General features: G+C 37.9%; 1 protein-coding gene across 2 annotated transcripts in view; it reads right to left on the bottom strand.

Moving 5' to 3' along the window:
• FNDC4 (fibronectin type III domain containing 4) overlaps nt 1–18155 on the bottom strand; it is a 1069876-nt gene extending 1051721 nt beyond the window's left edge. The window contains exon 1 of one of the 2 annotated variants that reach the window (XM_044062790.1): nt 18098–18155. In XM_044062790.1, the coding sequence (XP_043918725.1) occupies nt 18098–18140 (43 nt within the window). In that variant the 5' untranslated portion in view covers nt 18141–18155. Of the gene's footprint in view, nt 1–15556; nt 16555–18097 lie in introns of those variants that run through there. The other variant, XM_044062789.1, reaches the window with a different exon arrangement.
• Between the last annotated feature and the right edge of the window lie 416 nt (nt 18156–18571).

The raw sequence follows: 18571 nt of genomic DNA, 5'->3' as shown, positions 1-18571 counted from the left end.
TATGGTGACTAACTGCTTCAGAAAATGGAGGGAAAGGCAAGATATGGATTTAGGGGTATCTGTTGTCTTTACCAGGTGATATTTCTTCTGACAAACTCCATCACTTTGATTTAAAATGACAAAGGCTGTTGGTGCTGAGACCAAAGAGACTTTAGATACCACAGTATCTTTCTCATGTAGAGTCTTGCCAATAATATCTTGAGAATCACAGAAACCATGACAACCAAAATCCTGAGATATTCCCTCACAGTGACCAAAGTCTGAGTGGAAAAGCCTAAAAATAGATCTAGATATAAATCTATTTTTTCCTATGGAAGAAAAGAACTGTGGTGTCCAGTTGACATTTCAGAAAAATAATCTTGTGAGATGAAGTCAAGAAGTACTTCTGAATTTTCTCTTGGAATCCCAGCTTTTGTAAGAGATCTCTCCCTCAAGCAAAGATTCCTGACACGTTGAAAAAACTCTGCAAATATAAGCAAATCATATAAATATGGAAATGTGGATATCATGTAGCCTGCATTGAGCTATAACTGGAGTTAGATACTTTTTGAACACTCTTGGTGCAGTAGATAGTCCAAAAGGTAAAGGAGAGAACTGATAATGTAATCCAGAGGCACAAAACCTTAAACACATGAAAACTGCTGAATGGGGGGGGGGGGGTGATGATAAGCACCTTTTAAACCTAATGCTACCAGGAACCTTGAATGAGGAAGCAGAGGCAACAAGTCCTGAACTGACATAATTTTAATTTGGACACTGTCACAAATGGGTTTAAGAAAGTAAGATCCAGAACTGGAGTCCAAGCATTTTCTTCTTTGGCACTAAAATCATCCTTGAATAAATCTCATTTCCAACCTGGAAAAGGGGAAGTGGTTCTATCACTCCCTGGAATACCATGAGTTGAAGGATACATGAAAATAAAATAGTCTGATCTGGAGGATGAAGAATTATCCCCTGGAAAGGAGGAATTTTTTTCCCATTGAAATCTGTAAACTTGATGGATGATCATCAGGACCCATTTGTCAGAAATTATCTGTTGCCAGAGAGAAAAGTGAAGATTCAGACTTTCTAAAAGACGAAAGGGGTACCAGGGTGGGAGGGGGGATCAAAGTCTCTTAAATTGTCATTCTGATTATTGGACTATGCTTAGTTTTAAGAGTTTCCAGAATTCTTCTTGGAACCTCCTTGCCATTTCTTCTTAAACGTCTATTTTCTGTTAAGTCTCTTTACTTTGTTGCTTACCAAAATTGGATGAAGAGTTAGAGAATCCCTTAGAAAATTTGGAAAAGGAGGGATGAAAAATCTTACAGATACTCTGTATTAGCGTACCCCTTCCATCTCACTTTTTGATTACATCTGCAGTAGAGGGGCCAAAAACTAAACATTCATCCAAAGGAGAATTTAAAATCTCATTTTCACATCATCTGGGAGGTTGTGAGAATGCAGCCATGTACATCTCTTTAAAACAGTACCAGTGGTCATAGCCCTTGAAGAGGCATCAACAAAGTCATATATATACTGTAAACAATGACTAGTGGCTTGAACAACAGAATAAATTCAATTATTTAAAGCATTTTTTTCCTGACAAGAAAAAACTGTAGAAAAAACATTCCTCATATTTTCACAGTTAATCAGGACAAACCTTAACCTACAAGTCTGACAATTCAAAATTATGAAAGTCAAAGCTGCATAAGCATACTCTTTTTTCCGATACTCACCAATAGCTGACTGTGAGACAAATTGCAGGCAGTAACACACACAACCTCCAAGGTAGATAAACCTTGAGTAATGTGTGCAGGTTCTGGACATTCCTTCTGTAAAAGCTCATAGTAGTTTCTGAGGGACTGAGAAACCTCAGTGTTCTCCCAGTGAAATCACTGGCACATTCTAGAAATAGTCTCAGAGAAAAAGAAACCCCCACAGGGAGAATCAGAAACTGAGCTCTCTTCTGAGTCAGAATCAGAAATCTGAGAAGAAAACTGCATCAGTCCTGTCATCATCCTGTCCAGATTCAGAATCTTGAATCTCTTCTGGAAAAGAAGTATCCCTCTTTCTTTTACCAGAAACTACCTTACAAGAATGACCAATAGCCTGACATAAACTGTGAGTCAGGCCCACTAAGCTATTCCTGACTAATGACATTTGAGGATGAGTAGGTACATGCTTAGTATTCCGCTTCTTTTTGATAGGAAAAAATGGGATCAGCAGTGCTATTAGTTGCAGCAGCAGCTTCCCTAGGGACCAGTACACCATTCTGACAAAGCAGGGAAGGCTTCCCTGTTATTTCTCTCCCAATATCAAAAAGAGTGGATCTCCCTTGCTCTCTGAGGTTACCACAGCAGCCACAGAGGATATGGATAACCACTAGTCCACAGTGGCTGTAGGTGCACACCAGATGGAGTCTGGTAAAAGAAGAGTGGACCGAGGTACAAATGGCCACAGCAGTCACCCACCTGCACCTGAGGCAAATTGCTAGCCTGCTGTCATGGCAAAGGATGTTTGTTTAACTTTTCTTTTTGTGGATAGAAGAAGGATGGAGCATGGAACCGGCAGTTTGTTCCATGGTCAAGCCGGAAATGGTGCCTCTTTCCCAGGAAAAAGAGGTAACAGTGCCATTAAAAATAAAATGTCTTTAAAAGTCACTTTTTTCCCAGACAAACACACTAAAAAGCACTTTAAGATGCCATCTCATCCCTACAAAGTAAGATAAATACAATTTCTCCACAAAAATGGTTTGCAGTTACTTTAAACAACTTTTAACTGACAAGAAAAAGAGTGTTTCTGTTTAAAAGTACAGTACAGTCTCATGACAGCCCATTAAAACACAAACTCCTGAGCTTTAAAATAACTTTCCTGAAGAGGAAAGTATAGGTAATAAGGAAAATTATTATATGTTTTCCCTCCAAATGAGACTTATCTGCTGAAAAAAGGAACAGCATGAATCAGCTGTCAGTCCTTGAAACCCTCACAGGAATGTACTCTTCAGTGATAGTAAAGCTCCGAAGGGCTTGGTGCCTAAACTTGCATTTTAGTCAGCTCAGGTCCAGCTGCCTGACAGTTTGGGTGTATGGAAGGTGACTTGAAGATTTGGAAGCTGGCTGGCTGTTATATCCTTGATAGGATATAACCCATATAGCTAAGGGTACTGCAGCAGTCATCAATATGATGAACACATACTGTTACAGGTACTAATTATTTTAAAGAAGGTTAGGGATGGCACCTCGTAAAACCAAACATTTTTTTTTTTTTTGCCAACAAACATCTTTATTAAATTTTCACATATGACATAGGCAATCGTACATTTATATAAATGAAAAATATACAACATGACACCATTTTAGTTGCAAACAGTATACACCACAGACACCACTGAAAGAACTGTAGTTGCAAACATTATACATCACTTATAATCTATCCAGTCACTGTCAGTTAAGCATTATATGGCTCATTCAAATCCTGCCTCTTAAACCTTGTCCCTGCTCTGCATATATTGTTCCCACAATTCTCATTTTTTCCTCTGTAATTTGCTTCTTCCCTTTTCTAAAGATCTCAATTCCAGTTGTTTTATCTGTGTTACTATATTCACTACTTTAGGTGAAGTTGGTCTAGACTTTGATTTCCATTTTCTTGTAATTGTTTTTCTGGCAGCCACCATAATTAGACTCAGCAAGGCTTTACTATGTCTACACAATTCTGATTCTGTATCATAACTCAAACAAAGCATCTCCCCAGTCAATCAAATCAGCTCACTGAGCATCTCTGACAGAGCAGTCTGCTGGGAATCCCTAAAGTCTGCCAGCTCATTACACTCCCAAAAAATATGTTCCCAGCCATTGCTTTCTTGCCCATCGCAACTCCAACATTTGCTATCCACCCGAGGAAAATTCTATATTTTTATCAACCAGAGGAAAAGCTGTGGATAGCAATTAAAAAAGAGTTGATGGATTTTATCTGAGAAACAAACATTGAATTTGTTACCATTTTTACTTCCATTCCACAAGAGATGACTGCAATCATTGAAAATCATTAGCTTATTTTGATGTCAGGTGAAAACTGAAAAATACTTTAATAAGAATCTTGGTTATATTTTAACCAATGAGGCTGGTTGGAAGATGAAGCTGTTGATGCTATGTTTATAATAAGAGTATTTAACAGGTACTTTGTCACTTAAATCTTCAGTTTGTAATAAGTTGTAAAAAATATATATTTTTAAAGACTAAATGAGATAAAGGAAGCCTTATAGGCAAGAATCATACCTGATTGCATGACATTGCTTAATGATGTTCCATGGTACAGTGGAACATAAATAAACTAAAATGTAAACTGCAGTTCAAATACTTGACCACTTAAGGAAAGTTAAAAGTGAAGGATGGTGTAATTATTTAATAGAGGATGTTAAAATATAGCATGGAGGAGATGCTTCATCTTCTAAATATATAGCTTTGTCAAGAACCAGTTTTCAAACAAGTGATAATTTGATTGTGAAACTAAAAAGATTTGAGACTAATTGTATTCCAAAATTTCAAACTGTTAAATTGAAAGGGTGTTCAGTACAGTGTAAGACATGAGGTATTCAGTATGAATACTTTCTAGAAATTGATGCATATTTCTCTGTTTATTGCATTATTTATTGGCATTTATTTAAATTTTCAGTATATGATCTATTGCATTTATTTATAGATATGGACAGACACAGGTTAAGAAGCTAATGTTATGTTTGTGTTTCTTTATTTATTCCATATAATAACAACTGCATTACTTATTCCACACATTAACAACTCATATGTTTTATGCAATTAAAATATGCATAATTCTAAGCAGTAGTTTGTGTGTGTGTGTGTGTGTGTGTGTGTGTGTGTGTGTGTGTGTGAGCATGTGTGTGTGAGCATGTGCGTGTGTGTGTGAGCATGTGTGTGTGCACGCGCGCGTGTGTGTGTGTGTGTGTGTGTGTGTGTGTGTGTGTGTGTGTGTGCGTGTGTGTGTGTGTGTGTGTGTGTGTGTGTGTGTGTGTGTGAGCATGTGTGTGTATGTTTGTGTGTGTGTGTTTGTGTGTGTGTATGTGTAATTCAGATTTAATAAATAAAGTACACTTTATTTTCAAGATATGTATGGGGTGGATTAATGTTTGTAACAAATCATAGATTTAACTGGTTAATTATAGAACTCTATTGCTACAAAAATGTGACTGTTGAAATGCATTTATTCCCTTAAACCTGAATAATGAGGAGCCACTAAGAATATTTCTGGTATAATATATACAGGTTCTTCTGTACACAATGATAATTCTTGTAGTAACTCCTAGAAATCATGACGTTTCAAAAGGGATAGAGTACTATCTTGAACAGGTAAAGCTGTAGAAATTTTCAATGTGTTATGGTAGATCATGTGCAAGCTCACACATGATACTACTGATTTATCCCACGTGTTTTTTGTGCAAATAATAATATGCTTGTTGCTAAATAACCATATACAGTAGAAGCTAAGACCTGCAATGATAAATTCCCTTGGCAATGTTTGTGGTGCAAATGTACTGGGTTGTCACAACTGAAGACTAGACATCACTGCAAACACTCCTTCTGGAGTATAGTTTCAAAATATTGAAAAGATGGACTTAAATTAACTCTCTCAATAATGTGATGCTGGTTTCTGCTTAGCAGACTATCTGAGTTTGCCCCAAAGTTTTTTTGTTGAAAGATGTGACTCTTAGTTGTTTCCAAGAGGAAATAATTCTCTGCAGGGAATCCCAGTGGACATAATTTTAAACTGCTTCTAATCCCTATTTCAGTAATTTTACATCTAACTTTTCAATTCATAACATGTTCAGCAGAGACCAGTATATATATATATATATATATATATATATATATATATATATATATATAGATATATGCACACACACACACATATATATATATATATATATATTTTTTTTATTTTATTTTACATTTGTTGACCAGGATAGTCCGACTGGATACATGTCCATTTTCAGCAGAGGCCCGGGGAGAAAAGCTCCAGTAATACAGACAGTAATATACATGATAAAGTAGAACTTGGTATACAAAGTATAACAGATAACACACACATTACAAGACTAATAAGATAGGGTTTATAGACTGTCTTAGTAAAAGGGTGATAGAGAAAGTCAAAGTTACATACAGTACTTTTTATACACTAAAGAAGAGGAAAAAATGGTATTTAGGTGCAGGAGTATACAAGAGAAAAAGCATGTACTACAGCCTAGTTAAATAAGGATGATATAGTCTGGGGGCATCAGAGTAGAATAATCCACAGTCCTTCCTGTCATAGTTTCAAATGTATGATAGGCTATAAATAAAGAAAGTGATAATATGTAAAAGGGTAAAGGAATGGAGTAGGGTGGGGTATAATAAGATAGAAAGCATGGTGGAGGTACTGAGTCATTCACCCCTAGAGAGAGGGGTAGAGATAGAGTAAAAGGTGGATACCTAACTGGGAAGTTGGGGAGTTAGTCAGAGTTGGAAAGTGGACATAGCCAGTGTGCTGTAAAATATTGCTTGAAGGGTTTTTGAATTGAGTGAGGGAGGTACAAGAGTGAGGTCATCTGGAAGTGAGTTCCAGGTTTTGCCGACAAAGTTAGAGTGTCCAGCTGAATTTTTAGGTTTATATGTCTGAACCAGCAGTTTGTTAGAAGAACGAAAAACGAAGTAGTCTGGAGTTACAATAGGAATTGATGAGGTTTTTTAGTCCAGGAGTGTTTTCGGATTGGTTGAGGACCTTGTGTGCTACTATGAGCTGATTGTACTGAAGTAGACTGGGTAATTCTAGCCACCCTAGTAGTTTAAGGTTATGGCAGTAATGTGTCCGATATTTACAGCCAGTGGCAAATCTGGCAGTGTGGTTGTAACAGTGTGGGAGTTTACCAAGTTCAATTTTGTTCAAGTTAGTTAGTATAGGGGAGGCATAAAAAAGGGTAGAGAATAGGTGAGTGTGGGCAATGGCAGTCCTAGCTAACAGAGTCAGGAAAGGATTATTTCTATATAGTAAGCCACGTTTTTTATTAATTGTTTTGATAGTTTGATTGACATGTATATCAAATTTGAGGTTATCTACTCTTAGCCCTAAGAGTTTTGTGTGAGCATCCAGGGAGATAATGGTACTATCGTTGGATGTTATAGTAAAGGACAGTGGAGTGGACCTAGCAGTGTGGGAGAAGAGTAGTAACTTAGCTTTATTAGGGTTCAAAATGAGACAGTGATTAGAGAGCCAGTTTTCTACTGTGTTGAATGTTTTTTTGGATAAGGTCAGCAGGTAAGTTGGGGAGGAAGCAGAACAGATCAAGGTAGAGTCATCAGCGTATTGGATACACGTTGCATCAGGGATGACAGTATGAAGGTTGTTGATAAAGATAGAGAATAGAAGAGGACCAAGAACAGAGCCCTGGGGGACTCCAAGAGTGAGAGAGAGTAGGGTGGATAATTTGTCCTGTCACAGGACAGCCTGTTGTCTACCACTCAGATATGACCGGAACCATTGAATGGCGTTGCCATCCAGGGATATGGTTTTCAGGGTATGGATAAGTAGTTGGTGGTTAACCATGTCAAAGGCTTTGGAGAGATCGCGAAATAGGGCTGAACATAGCTTGTTGTTATTTCTGTTACGGTTAATGGTGTTGGTGAAAGAGAGGAGGTCAGACGTGGTACTGTGATATGGCCTGAAACCATACTATGTGTTAGCTAACAGATTGTTCTGAATGAGATGGTGCAAAAGTTGTTTGTGAATGCACTTCTCCATAATTTTGGCCAAAGGTGAGAGAATAGCAATGGGTCTATAATTTGACAGTTCTGTGGAACTACCACCTTTATGAAGTGGGATAACATGGGATATATCGATATACATAAAGTGCAAAAGAATGATATTTGAAGCAGTTCACTTTCTTCTCGGTATTTCATTTTTTGGTTGTGAAACTAGAATAACATCCGCATCCATATTTTCATTGTAATCACTCCTGAGAACTTTTGACTAAATATTGAAAACTTCTAGTATCTACATATCAATATTAGTTTTGATTAGGCTTTTCTGATAATATACTATCCCTCAAAGCATTTCCTACTTTTTTACTGTTTAAAAATAACAGAGAACAGCATGTGATGCATAGTTTATTTGTACATATTTTTCTGTTAGTAATCTAATAAATTCATTCAGTTTTGCTCTGTATGTACAGGCTATATATACCATGTTACTTATATCTTCTTCTTCTTCTTTCGGCTGCTCACATTACGGGTCACCACAGTGGATCATCTGTTTCCATTTCTTTCTGTCCTCTGCATCTTGATCTGTCACACCAACCACCTGCATGTCCTCTCTCACCATATCCATAAACCTTATCTTAGGCCTTCCTCTTTTCCTGTTACCTGGCAGCTTTGTCCTTAACATCGTTTTCCCTATATACTCTGCATCCCTCCTCAGCACATGTCCAAACCAACATAATCTTGCCTCTCTGGCTTTGTCTCCAAATGTTCCAACCTGGGCTGACCCTCTAATATACTTATTCCTAATTCTGTCCACCCTCATCAAACCCAGTGCAAAACTTAACATCTTTAACTCTGCCACGTCCAGCTCTGACTCCTGCTTTTTTGTCATTGCCACTGTCTCCAACCCATATAACACAGCTGGTCTCACTACCCTCTTGTAGACCTTCCCTTTCACTCTTACTGGTACTTGTCTGTCACAAATCACTCCTGACACTCTTCTCCACCCACTCCATCCTGCCTGTACTCTCTTCCTCACCTCTCTTCCACACTCACCATTACTCTGAACTGTTGATCCCAAGTATTTAAACTCATCCACCTTCACCACCTCTACTCCCTGCATCCTCACCATTCCTCTATCCTGCCTCTCATTCACACACATATTTCCTGTCTTAGTCCTGCTGACCTTCATTCCTCTTCTCTCTAGAACATATCTCCACCTCTCCAGGGTCTCCTCCACCTGTTCCTTACTCTCACTACAGATCACAATGTCATCTGCAAATATCATAGTCCACAGGGACTCCTGTCTGATCTTGTCTGTCAACCTGTCCATTACCATTGCAAATAAGAAAGGGCTCAGAGCTGATCCTTGATGTAATCCCACCTCCACCTTAAATGCATCCATCACTCCCACTGCAGACGTCACTGCTGTCACACTACCCTCATGCATATCCTGTACCACTCTTACATACTTCTCTGACACTCCCGACTTCCTCATGCAGTACCACAACTCCTCTCTAGGCACCCTGTCATATGCTTTCTCTAAGTCCACAAAGACACAATGCAACTCCTTCTGACCTTCTCTGTACTTCTCCATCAACACTCTCAGAGCAAACATCACATCTGTACTGCTCTTTCCTGGCATGAAACCATACTGCTGATCACTAATCATTACATCCCTTTTTAACCTAGCTTCCATTACTCTTTCCCACAACTTCATGCTGTGACTAATCAACTTAATCCCTCTGTAGTTACTACAGGTCTGCACGTCACGCTTATTCTTAAAAATTATTAAAAACCATGTTAGTTATATAAACTGATGTTATATGCCTTGTTTATTTTATTTATCGCTAGCTTGAATGTTTCACATTTAAAAATAAAGAAAAAATCACCTGCATGATTTAAATCCTAAAAGGTATTTCCTTTAATAAACTACTGCAGCTACAGGTCTGCATGCTATCTTTGACCACAAGCTTTATCCATTCCTTCATGCATATCTTACTGCAATTTCACTTTACAGCTAAAGGGATACACTTAAATACTGCAACCCCCCCCACCCCTGTTTCATAACATTTAGTTCTGTTAATTGCAAAACAAAATGGAGTGTCACAAAATGCAGTCTCTTTCATTGCTAATATGCCACCTTTATCTGAATACTTTACCTTCCCCATCTTACTTTGCAATGTGTAGAATGTGTATTCTATCATGAGAGATATACTTTGTCCCACTGAGAAATCATTTATTTTCAATACAGATGACATTTTGCCAAGTAAATGTAAAACAGGATAAATAACAGGAAAATAAGGAAAGAATTGCCTGTGGAGTTTCCTGTAAGAATATATATTAACAGTCTACTTATGGCTCTATACCTATTTTCACATGTTGCAGTTTTATTTATCTTTTGCTTTAAATGCATTTAATTTTATCCCTGAAATGCTCATGACTTAAGCTGCCACATTTGGTAAAATCATGTTCTACAGTTCTTGTGTATTTATTGAATTGTTTCATTTTTCCCATTATAAGTACCTGACAGATAGTTCTAGATGAAGTGCACTGGGCTACAAATATAGTTATACATGCATAAATCCACAGTCAGGAAGCAATACATATCATTGCATTCAAAGATGTTTCGAAATCATGTTATAACATAATAATACATTTTTATACTTTGATCATGTATATGTTTCAAAGAGGAAATTATCATAAATGCTCATTTGTAAGTGCACACTACCTTAGAAAAAGGTTTCATTACTTAATGTCCAAAATTGCCATAGACCATCTCCACAAACACAACCAATTTCTTCGTTGCTTTCATACTTTTTATGGTCATGTCATAAATCATACCCGTGCCACACTTCTATTACAAATATGCCTTGTTTTTCAAAACAGACAATTCTGGAAATGCAATACTTGTTTTACATATGCTCAATGAATATCCACTATAAATCTTCTTTTCAAATGCCTAGCATTATTCTTCTCCATTTCAGTACAGATTTCCTGTAATAATACTGAACCGCCTCCAATAAACATGCAAAATTTCACAGAAGTGCACACTTTTAACCGACTCCTGACTTGTACAAAGACACATAGCTTGTGTGCGTAATGTGAGCCTTTCGGGTCATGCTGAGGACACTACTTCTTGACTATGAGACCTGTCTGCATGACGTCATTCTATCACTACACTACCTTGGACCATCTCTTCTGTGTGAAACATTGCTAGAATAGCTTGTAATTTTCCCTGCTAAAGCATGCCAGCAGTTCAGCTAAGGCACCACAACATCCCATGCTCCCTGCTGAGTGTCTGCTCTACTCTTCCAACATTCCCTTCTCCATTCCCTCTGCATCACTGGACTGCAGTGACTAAAGCTACGTGTTTGTCATTATAATGCCCTGTATTTTCTTTTAGGTTTTCAGTCTTTACTTCCTGAATATTGTACGCTTATCATTTTGCTACAGGATTCATCCCAGTACAATAAGCATGTGGAAGCATTCCATGTTCAAAACTGCATTATTGCTGATGTTGCTAGCTGTTTGAAACAAACCCTCTCTGATCATTATAAATATCATCATGTGGTATCACAGATGTTTATACGATCTGTGGCTAGTAGGCCTCTGAGATCCTAGACCTTGTGTCATTATTTATAATGCAATAAAATGAGTGAAGTCTGAAAGAGGTTGTGCTCACAAGGATTCCAACAAATAAAAATAAAATTATGTCCTTATTAAAAATAAAAAAAACACAAGCCGCCACGCATAGAAATTACTTTTTTTCAAGAAATCACTTGAAATGCAGCTGTGCATCTGAAAAGCAAATAAAGGTTTTTGTTTTGATTCACGGGAATGCTTGTGAGCCAAGATATTTCAGATTTCACTGCTCCGTCTTTAATAGGCATATGGTTTTGCCACATGAGCTGCCAGTTTGCTCATGACATTAAAAAAAATGAACTATACCTAGCAATAACCTGTGGCTTCTTTATCCTTCAAAAGTCCTATTTTTTCTTACATATTGCTAATGTCAACATATTAGACTGTGTAATGAGCAAGACAGCAGACAGTCTGGTTACTATAATGCTGAATTCATGGTATTATGGGGATTCTATAGCTATCTTTCCAGTTTTCACAGAAATGACAGGTTACTAGAGCACCGTCACAGAGGGTTCAGTATGATGCAAGCTTAAGTATAGCAGGAAATAAAAAGTAAAATGAATGCCTCAGTCTCTCAGAACTTCTAGACACACTATTAAAAAACAGTTATTTAAGCAGAGTGTTTATTTGTTGTAACTAAATGTTGCTGTTCGTAAGATAGGATAGCAATAATAGTTAATTATAAATCTGTATCTCGGTGGTATTATCAGATATACTCAGTTCTGCGGAAGCAATAAATGTTTACTTGTTATGTTAACAAAGTCATGCATGTTTATCATTAATGTCTAAATTATAAACTTCCCATGAATGTAATTTATTTACAGTGAGTTCAAAATCTAATAGATGGCTTGATTTCATAAAGATATGTCAAAAAAAGTTTTTATTTTCTCAGATTGCATATCATTCTATATGTTTTTACCATTATTAACTTTTGTTTATTTAATGTCTAGTTTTAAAGGGGAATGCTATCAAATGGATTTTTGTTTTCTATACACCTGGATTTCTTAAAAGATCTATAAAGGAAGTAAGAAAGCATTTGTCAATTATCTGCCAATACTTCTTTTACCATAGCTATTTCTCAGAGTGATAATTCCTCCTAAAATATGAATGTACAAGGAACATACCCAGATGATTGTCCAGGTTTACTGCCATGGCTCCATTTAAGGAGTTAATACAGTTGACTAACAAGGGAATAAAATTATAATACTCCAAATCTGTGGACTAGGGTTTGAGTTTGAACATTCTCACCTGCAAACAGTATGAGTTCACCTCACTTAATCAAACCTTAATATTCAAGCAGTTTTCTGAAAAAAAAAAAGTTTTCTGGAAAACAAATTATGTGTGTAATATCCCTTGTCATTTTCAGAAAAAAAAAATACAATCATAAAAATGTTCTCATGTAATTTTATTGTGGTGAGCTCTGGTGTCTTGTGTTAACTTTATTCTTAATACTTATAAGTAGAAATGCAATTCAGACGATATAGTACAGTGTGGCAGTTAGTTCTTAGTGAATTTGCATTATAATCTGTTCATCTTACTCCAGATTCAAATATAAAGAACACACTTTTAACTGTCATTGAGCCTACCAAAAATATTTATGAAAAAGGGCTCCCCTTGTCAGTGGTGCTTTGAAGCTACCACTTTGGATGAAAATATGTTCAAGGATGTCAGGTGAATGTACCCACCAGTAATCTAAGCTTTGTCTGGCTTGATATTTTCCCACGATAATTTCAGCTTTTCGGTGAAGGGGTAAAGGTAATCCATTCAGACAAATAGTAAATGTTTTTTTAAGCAAGGCACTTCTCACAGCTTGATTTTTTCCAGTCTCGTTTACCCTGTTTACTTTACCAGCATGACTCCCATTCCTTTATCTTACTACATTGCTATCTTGTAAGAAGCACCCCCATCCCCTTGCCCTACTACATTGCTATCTTGTAAGAAGCACCCCCATCCCCTTGCCCTCTTTCATGCACATAAATATGATGTTTTATGTATCTGCTTCTCAATTAAGCACTGCATGGGCGGGATTCATGATGAATTTCACCTGACATGTCGATATGAACTACCAGTCACCATTCTGTACTGAAGAACTTGGTTGTTTTCTCATTCCTTGGTGCAGTGTAGTTCTTGCTAATTCAAAAAAAAAAAAAAAAAACTCATCGGAACCCTTTCAAGTTCAGAGGAAGTTACTAGACTTGGAGTCCATGGAGATCATAGCTCAAATTCCCATTCACCCACAAGCACTGTCTGTTTAACTGACTTGCGCAAGGTCACACAGCAAGCAAATGAGGGTTAAGGGCATCAGACCTTGTACCACACAAATGGCAGCTTATAGCCTTAAGCCTCTGCACCATCAGCCAGACTTTTGCTGTATAATGCAGAAGTCATTAACATTACAGCTTATACAAGTAAATATTTTGGCTGTGTGTCTGCACTATACAGTCTAACTGCTGAGAATGCTTTCATACATAACCTTGAGAGAGCAGAATAGTTAGGAATGGTGTTAGCAGGAGCGGCCTTAGGTCAACTGGTGCCCTAGGCGAAAGGGGTCCATGGCTTCCCCCACCACACCACCTGGTGCCCCCATCCTGATCTACCTACACCAAATAAACACTGAAAAAGCACCCCTGCTAGAGCGGCGCCCTAGGTGGCCACCTAGTTGGCCTATGCCTAAGGCCGGCTATGGGTGTGAGTGGCAGTTGCTAAAACATTGTCTCTGTTACATGACAGTGTATGCAACTATCCAACGCCATGCATTTCAGCACTGCTGGGCTCTCCTAGATAGGAGGAAGCACTATCCATACTGCAGGGCCCAGATGCACTTCTTTCCCTTCTTTACACATTTCATTGCGTTTGAAACTATGGATGGGGTGTGAGAGGTATCTGCAAACCATCTTTATGGGTACAACTTGGTGTAGTAGAAGTTGGTAACATTTCTGGAATCCACTGCCATATCTTGAATTTATAGAGTTTGCTATTCACTCTTAACTTCTCCAAAACAATTACTTATTTTTCCTTCCTGGCCTCATTGACCATTTTCTTGTGGTGTTGCTTACATATATCAACTGATGCTACTTGAGTTTTTTGTCATTTTCCTTCATTTTACTTTAATTGTAGAGTGGCACATCATGCCTTTCCCTCATACTTTTGAATTCAAGTTCCACCTTCTCACATGTTTACTTAACACAAGTTTCCTCTTCCTAATTATTCTGGCCTATTGTTAACAGGTAACATTACTGGATTCCACTTAGATATGCCTCCATTGTTTTACTATAATACAATGCATAGCACACCCATACTAGGCATTTCATATAAAAGTTTATCAACACAATGGACTGAAACTCTACAGGCAGGTAAACTGCAATGGAATGACCCATAATAGTAACACTCGAGAACTTCTGTGACTTGCAGCAGGGAATGAATTTCAGGCATACTACAATATGCAAGGCATACAGCCACACACACGCCACATTAACTCAGCGGAAGAGCACATTAGAGCTGTCACCTTTTCAAATGGCCAAAGTGGGACATTTTTGGTACAAACATCAGATTTTACAGGCCGACACATACCCACGGTCAGTACAAAGGTTAGAACTGAACTTTTTTGCTTTAATAAAAGCTTATCCTTGTAGCATTTTAGTTGCTTATTCTGTTTCTTATAACATTTAGGTATTTTAGATCCAGAATAACTGTTTTATGCACCGATTACATAAAACATAGGAAATAATTTTGTCCTAAAATCACAGGACGTTTGCCATTTTTACAATTTTTTGTCAGGACACAACTGCCCAAAGAGGGACTGTCCCTCGCAAAGTGGGACAGGTGGTAACCCTAGAGCACATTACAGTATTCAGTGCCGAAGGGTACACGTCTAGCAAGGAAATCAGAATCGCTCGTAGCAAACAACTTTTCCCCCTGAATGCCTGATTAAAGCTAGCAATGCGCACATAATGCAGCTTTTGTGCCTGCCCGTGTTTATGATTTCTGCAGAATAGTTAACATTAATCGCTTAACTTTGCGTCATGCATGGTGATGTCTCATTCTGTACGAGGGGTCATTTTTTTTCCAAGTGTCAGCTTGGCTTCTTAACAATGTTGCTGCAAACCCACTACATCAGGATGGCATGAAAGCCATAGAACGTGCAGAATATAAAGAGTGAGCATAAGTAGGGTATTACTACTTACTTGCTTTCACGTCATAGATTTCACAGCCAAACAGGACAAGCACCACTGGGTTTAGATAAATGAAAAATGCCATACTTCTGGTTCACGGAACAATGCAAAGGTTGCACGATTTTCGCAGACTTTAAAGAAACAGCTAAGTCTTAATTTGCCAGTTAAAATGATCCTGCTCATCAGCCATTTCAGAACACATGAATCAATGCTTAATATGTTTTTTTTTGTCTGCTTAGACTCAGAACTCCATTAACATATTCATTTGTTTTGCTAGTATGTTAGTTAATGCAAGCTGCTGTGGTTTGCTAGTATTTTACTTAACGCGACCTGCTAGCAGTTTCCTAGCACTAACCAAAACACGATTTCTCCATTTAGGTGATCTTTTGTCTTTAGGGCAAGCAAAGCATTCCCATTTTACGGCTTCTTCCTACATCACAGATGATAAAATGATACTATTAGAAATGCTGTTGCTGCAGCCTCTGGGGTGCATGCAGTTTAAAAATGCAAACAGCGTTGAAGACCTAGAACAAGCAGTAGACAGCAGCTAAACATTTTCAGCTCCAGATTAGCTGGTCCGGTTAGGATACGTGGTCACCAAACAATGCAAATGATTTTTCCAGAGCTGACACCTTGTCGCAGTCACCATTTCCGTCTTCTGCCGTTTAAGTTTCGCCAAGCAGATCTAATGATACAAATGAAGCCTATATTCCGCAGTAACTCTGGTTATTGGAAGCTATGCCAGCGCCCAGGTGAAACTGGCTGTCCCCAGCTGCGAGCACTTTCAGGAACATGGTGCATTCCATACATTTTATATGATATCTATCTTCAAGAGTCTCTAAGAGCCAGAGTCTAATGCTAGTATGCGGGAGTACAAAAAAGCTGCTTTTGCTCTGACTTGTCAGACTGGATGCTTTTGCACAGATGTATCCTACAGATGGAGCTAAACTGCTTGCTGCTGCTGATGTAATTCACATTTGTTTCCCTCAGTGTCAAGATCCTGTATGTGTGTCAAGTGAAAGAAAAAATCGCATGTACAGTTTGGGGATTGACAATAAGAAAATACTTCAGTCACTGTTATGGGTAGTTACAGCCAACGGGAAAAAAAGCATGCCTATCCATCTATTAAAGCAAGTAATCTGGACAAAGCCTAACATAATGGAGGGGGGGAGGACCTAAAATGGGGACAATTTTTAAATACTGTTGTTACAAACTTAGAAAGTTGCTAGAATAATAGGATTTGTGTTAACATGCATTTTCTGATAGATATGAAGTCTGAACTTCAAATGTATGGCATTATTTTATAGCTTCAATCCAAGCGGATGTACTAGAAGACCACATATTTTATGAGAAAAAGACGAAAAATATGAAACAAAAATCTGAACATTCTGCAAAAATCTGGACGCTTTAGAGCTACGGAAATAAGTTGCAGTTGCTCCTAAAATATGCAACTAGGATAAAATTTGAGACGCGTATGGACGGAACCGCACTTCAGAAATACACACGAGCCCCCCCAAGAAAGATTTTTTTTCACGTCGACATTTAGATGCCAAACCACTGGGTTATTGAAAGTGCAGCTAAGTGTTTTCTAGTTATTATTTAGTGTTACTGTTCAGAAGCTGGAACTCTGTAGGAGCTCGATCGGCATGGTACGGAACCAAATTGCTCTTTCTGGGTACGTTGCCACCACAGCACCTTAGCTTGGAATTTGGAGTTGAACATCCCTACTGCATTGCTCAATAAAGCTAATTTTTAGATTCATCAATCCAATATGTACCCCTACTAAAGTTAAAAACGTCACTTTGCAAAATACAGCTGTTTCGCTATAAATTGCTTTTCTTGGAAAAATTGGAAGGCTTTTTAGATTTCTGAAACACAAATTTTAAATGGTTAATAATAAAGCTGTCATTTGCGGACTGATATTTTTACTGGCCACAGAATGGGATATATCGGTGTGTGTGTGTGTGGGGGGGGGAGTGGGGGGTGGGGGTGGGGGGTTGTGGGTCTGCATACATCCTCTTATCAAAAGAAATCTGGACAAACCTGAAAATAACAGGGAGTCGGTGGTCAATGTCCCAAAATCAGGGACAACTCTTATGAATTTATAAAGTTAATTGCACAATAGGTTTGGCATATGATTTGCCAGAGAACGGAAAGATGCATTTTCTGAGGAACAGACCTAAAATATGATGCAAAAGTCTGGAGACTGCGAATATCTGGTCAACTGAAAGGTATGAAAAGGCATTCTCTACTCTGATAGCCTTCAGCATCTTTGTTAAAGAATCACCGACAGAAAAAAAAAAGGTGGGGGCAAAGGCCCAAGATCAAAGGCAATAAGATTCATACAACACTGCTTCTGAGTAATACGGCAAGGAAATTGTAATGTTTGAAATTATTAGTACTCTTGAGTCATACACCAGAAAAAATTGGCAGTGCAAAAACTATGAAGTAATATTATGGACAGATAACATGTGTGCCCATTAGAAAATATAATAATTTTAAGGTGTTGTTCGCAGTTTTGCAATACCCGCTTTATCGATTTTCCATACATACCTTGGTTGGAACTGCAGACCACAAAGACACTGACTGTGGGCATTCAGTAGCTGAGAAATCCTAGATGGGTTCAAGGCAGAGAAAACAATGCCAGACGATATACCATCTATTCTGACAATTTCTGAGGCAGGAAGAGAAAGTAATGTTACATTTATTAACATACCATTGAAACGGGACATTTTCTGTCAATTTTGGCAACGTGGATCAACGTTTATCAACACGCATCTCATAATTCGCAGAATGTTTGACAGGTTGCACTGTGTCATGTTTTAGACTACAGTAACACTGACAACACCATACTTTCCAAACGGTGCAGTTTTTGCTGTACTGACTTTATTAACTATTTAAATGTAATTATCTCCATATGGAATAACACGGCTGATGGGAATAGAGGACACTGTGGCATTGCTTTTAAGATTGTAGCAGAGCTTTCAAACCTGTTTCTACAGCCACTTTTTAAACATCGATACATAG

The sequence above is a fragment of the Protopterus annectens genome, chromosome 2.part1 (assembly GCF_019279795.1).
Source record: "Protopterus annectens isolate FY-2018-M chromosome 2.part1, PAN1.0, whole genome shotgun sequence".
Classification (NCBI taxonomy): Eukaryota; Metazoa; Chordata; order Ceratodontiformes; family Protopteridae; genus Protopterus; species Protopterus annectens.
Note: the sequence above shows the minus strand (reverse complement) of the source record. Positions and strands in the feature narration are given on the sequence as shown.